General features: G+C 45.6%; 1 protein-coding gene across 1 annotated transcript in view; it reads right to left on the bottom strand.

Moving 5' to 3' along the window:
- Positions 1 to 3,299, bottom strand: part of WDR44 (WD repeat domain 44) — a 75,651-nt gene extending 72,352 nt beyond the window's left edge. The window contains exon 1 of the mRNA XM_024750586.1: positions 2,817 to 3,299. Coding sequence (XP_024606354.1) covers positions 2,817 to 2,893 — 77 coding nt within the window. The 5' untranslated portion in view covers positions 2,894 to 3,299. The remainder of the gene's footprint in view (positions 1 to 2,816) is intronic.
- Between the last annotated feature and the right edge of the window lie 1,652 nt (positions 3,300 to 4,951).

The raw sequence follows: 4,951 nt of genomic DNA, 5'->3' as shown, positions 1-4,951 counted from the left end.
GGGCAGCTATGATGTACTAGAAAAAATACTGGAGTAGAAGTCCGAAGAACTGGTTTCAAATCCCAGCTTTCACTTGTCTCCTAGGCCAATTCATTAACCTCTCTGAGCCTAAGCTTTCTCATTAAAATGGAGATAAGAATAAGGAAACCTGACTTAAAATACCAATCAAAATAAAGCATTATAACTGATGCACACTGCAAAGCTGTACAAGTGGAGATGATCTGCCACTGTGTTATAGTAGGGTGCATTCGAATCAAGCCTTTCTATAAACAACTGGGCTTATTTTTAACTTATTAAATTTGCTTTCAAAGAGTAGAATAACAAAGTTGAAGACACCACTGGAAGGGGAAAAGAAGAAATAAATCAATTTTAGGAAATGGATTGTTTATCTGGATTCTGCTGATTAACAAAACACGAGATAACTCTCAACAGTCTACTCAGTTTACTACAATTTGGTGAAATGGTCTGTGTACTCTAGAACGCGCAATGCAAGGAACATTTCTTAAAGTGCCCAAACTCAGTCTGTTAACCTCTTAGAGTTTGTATGGTATGCTACTCCAAGTATATGTCAAGGGAGAGAGGATACTTCTAATGACCAGATATCTAGTGATACCACGTGTTTCCACAAATCAAGATTTCTCACTGCATTTCTAGGTTGTTAGTTACCCAGCCAAGTCTCCTCACAGTACCTTATGCAAAATGACAAAAACTGTCACAAAGGACAGAGGAAATGCTAATGATGCCAACCTTGTGCAGTCCTCCCAGTACTGCTAGTTCTTTTCAGATGCAATTCTCCAGATGAGTCTAATTCTCTTCCAAATCCCCTCACTAACGCAGGATGGAGCTGAAAAATTCACAGACTAACAGTTTTATCTACAGAGCTCAACACTCTCAATATATAGGCAGGTTAGAGTTAAAATCAGAAGGCTGGGTCCCAAGAGATGTTTTTACTTTTCACCTAGCATATCAAAGGATCAAAGTGCTTGAGAAACTATATTATCCCACGAGGGAATAAGTGACTCTATCAATTCTATCAAAATGACTCATTCGGTTTGGATACGTTAAATAACTCCAAGTTCTGCATACTTCCTCCCAAAGTAAGCACTGTGTGAAGTTAAATTTGCTAATTCCAAGAAAGGAAGGAGAAGGGAATGAACATTGCAGTTCTTTCTCTGTGCCAGGTACTGGACTACTAGGCAGTTTACACAGGTCCTGATGTAGCTGTCCTTCAAACTTAAATTTGTTATATTCATTGAAAAGGAACAATATTCACATAGCTCTAAATTGATTAAATCATTTATGTCGATGGTTATTTCCCTTCCCCCTCCACGCGTGCACACACACACACACACACACACACCACCAACAACAACAACAACTAAAGGATTAGGTCTCTTATTTAACCTGAATTGACAGTTCATTACTTTAAAGGGAATACCACAAAGACAAAATTTAATTTCAGGGGGCTCCAATGTACTTGGTAATCCAAGTGAATTTTCTATCCTCTAACATCTAGCTATGAACTTGTTTCATATATTGAACTTGAAGGAGATTCAATGCCATCTCAAGATTGGCCATTGCAGCCCCCAAATCCCATAACAGTGATTTGAAGGTTGGTGGAAACACACTCATCAGTGATCTACCAACGTAGAAAGTTCTCTCTGATTTTGTTGCTGTAACTTTTGAGGTATATATTATATATAATACATATTAGGTTTTAGAACGACTTCTAGAATGTACAGATAACATTATCTGCATTAAGATATCTCTTCCACGGGTAAGCTTGCAAATTGAAGGCAGCTGACTCCTGGAACCATATTAGTGACTTACATTAACATACAAATTTTACCGATTTTCAAGTTCTTATAGCATGAAAATGTATTTCACTGCCTCTAGTTCCACACAAGCCCAGTAGAAGAGTTCGGTGAAATCGCTTTAAACATATTCCAACTTTGAAAAGTGGAGGAGTGGGTAAGTAGAAGTCCCAGGCAAGCGAAGCATTCCAACTACTCTATTTCCTACTCAGAATCTCCCGTATTAATCACCACTAAAACATCTTGCAGAATTAGATAAAGAGCACAAAGCTGTGGCTCTCCTTCTAACCACAGATTACTCAGCACTTGTTTGCATCTCTGTAGTCGGTTGTGCACATTTATGTCCGGCTACGCTTTTAAGACCGCATTCTCCCTAATGGCAAAGGACCTTGTCTTCGATTTCCTTTGCCTCACGGCAAGGTGCTATTTTAATAAAACACCGTGGATCTAGAGTACATCACCTAGAGGACTTTCCTAAGTAAACCCCCAATCTCCCCCCCCCCCACTCTGCGCTCCGCTCCTTTTCTTTCTGTGCAACGAAGAGAAGAAGGCAAAATAGGGAGAGGTACAGCCACCCCTGAAACGAATAGCTAAGTTAGCGGCAAAAGAAAAAAAAAACTGGGCACTGTAATTTCTCCTGTTGCTGCTCCTTTAAACTATGGCCCCCAAGGCTAAAACGGATGTTTCCAAAGTATGCTCTGAACCCCACAAATACAAATCTCCGGCTCTCAGGTTCGTAAACTGTCCCACCTCTTAGAAAGCTGGACAAGACAAGAAAGGAACCCCTGGGGCCGTTCACCAGGGAAAAGAGGAGGGTTTGCCCAAGTGGCCAATCGCCCTCCCCCGACTGTCTCTTAAGTGCCCGAGGGAGGCGGAGAGGAGCAGCGGTGGCGGACACAGCCGGCCCTGGGAGGGGTGTAGGGGGGAAGGCACGGGGGAAGGCACAGGGGAAGCCGGGGGACGGGGACGCCCGGCTTGTGGGCCATGGCTTCGGTTACTTACCCTACAGGGTAGCCGCCCCCTAGGTGCACATCTTCAGGGGCATCAAAGAATTCCTCTGTGTCGCTTTCCGACGCCATTTATAAGACACACCCGCGGGTGAGGGAGCCGGCGCCGCCTGGAGGGAGGGTGACTCTCGTCTCCTCCTCGTCGTCCTCCACCCCGGCGAGGCCGTGGGGAGGTGGGCCCCGGGGAAGGATGAGGAGGGAGCAGACGATCTGAAGTGAGGAGCCGGACAGTGGCAGGGGGCCGCCGGGAGCTGCCGGACTGAGGGAATGACCAGCAGCGCGGCCGCCTGAGGAGGCGCCGGTGGGTTCAGGGACTGTTGCTGCCGCCGCTCCCGGCGATAGGTGTATGAGGAGAGCGAGAGAAGAGGCGGTGGCTCTCCTCAGTGGGGGAGGGGGCGCACGCCGACGACAGCAGCTCCAATTTCTCCCGCAGCTGCAATTACAGCAGCTGGGAAAGCTAGTTGTCCGCAAAATACGGACGCTCACCAACCCTCGCGAGATTTCAGGAGAGGACAGTAAGGCGTGGGCGGGGCGAAGAGGAGGCGGGGGCGGTTCCTGGGAAGCAGCGCTCAGATTTCTTGTACTCGAAAAGCCTATCAAAACGGCGCAGGCGCGTTGAGGGCGTTCTGTGAGGGCCGGAAGTAGCGGGGAAGGGTGGTGATGAGCGTCCTGAGGGGAGGAGTCTAGAACCCGCGCAGGAGCGGCGAGGTTCCCCGGCCTTGTGAGAGCGCGCCCGACGTAGGTGGGGTCCGGCGGAGTGTTCTACCCACTAACTGCAGTTCTGAAGAGGCATTTTTAGAGGGGTGATTTGGGGTCTGCTTTTTTTCTTACAAGGAAATGCTGTCGGGAAAAGTTAGCATTGTGGTTTGAATCTACTTCGTGTTAATTTTTCCAAGCGCGGAATATCCCACCCTAGGGAGTAGGCAGGTCCACCTCCTCTAGCGTTATGGGCATAACCCGTCTTATTTACTACAAGCTCTCTAATTGAGATCCCTAGGTACGATCCTGCCGGCCAGAGGGTGGGGTCCAAGAGAGAAACGTGGGGAGCGTGACAGTTGCATGGAGTAATGATGGATTTGTTGCTGGAGCTGAGCCACTGTAGGGCCTCCGGTTACTTTCTCCCTACAAATACGCATTTTTGCCCACACTTAACGCGAGAGAAATTCTTACATACTGGCCAAGATGTGCGTCAGCCAAATGGTAAATATATATTGAGCAGATTCCGTTGCGAGGCTAAGAGCTAGTAACTTAATTCTAATCCTCGACTGCCCAATGTCCAGTGATGAAAATAGAAGGGTGCTTTTTAAAAGACCAAGATGTTCTTTCTTAACGCATCATGGACCATCAAAGTGATAATACTGACTTTCTATGGGATTGGGAGGCACACTTACTTTTCCCACTGCCATGACAGGAAGGAAGGCGCTCTGATCCGTTTGCAGCCTCAATTGTTGCTCAAGATGGTCACAGAAAAGATAAGTGGGACCAGTGGCATGGCCTCAGGCTGGAATGGGGCTCTAGATTACTCCGGAAAGCAACCAGGAAAAGATCTGGAGTTGTGTAAAACCAAATGCCATAGATTGTGTATTCTTTAACACCCTAGAAGTTCAGGGAAAACGCTGCATAATGAAATAGGGTAATATTTTTTGCAGTAAACCATATGATTATTCATACGTGGTAAATAAATACCAGTAAATAGCCTACTTCAGTTCAGATCAGCTACCACTGTCAAGTAAGTTTAGGTTAGAGTAATTTAACTGTCAATAAGTTACTAAAAGTACAAAACAAAAATGTTTGGTTTCCAGAGCTTTTGGGATTTAAGAATTGCACATAAGGGATTTGTGGATCCTTGTGAGGACATGACTTTTGGCACTGTCCAATAATTATTAGCTTTTTTTTGTTGTTTAAAAATATTTATTTAGGGCTTCCCTGGTGGTGCAGTGGTTAAGAACCTGCCTGCCAACGCAGGGGACACGGGTTTGAGCTAAAAAAAAAAAAAAAAAAGAGTAGCCCCCGCTCGCCGCAACTAGAGAAAGCCCGGGCGCAGCAACGAAGGCACAACACAGCCAAACATAAACATAAATAAATAAATAAATTTATTTTAAAAAATTTATTTAGCTGCATCGGGTCTTA

The sequence above is a fragment of the Neophocaena asiaeorientalis genome, unplaced genomic scaffold, assembly GCF_003031525.2.
Source record: "Neophocaena asiaeorientalis asiaeorientalis breed wild unplaced genomic scaffold, Neophocaena_asiaeorientalis_V1.1 scaffold503, whole genome shotgun sequence".
Lineage (NCBI taxonomy): Eukaryota > Metazoa > Chordata > Mammalia > Artiodactyla > Phocoenidae > Neophocaena > Neophocaena asiaeorientalis.
Note: the sequence above shows the minus strand (reverse complement) of the source record. Positions and strands in the feature narration are given on the sequence as shown.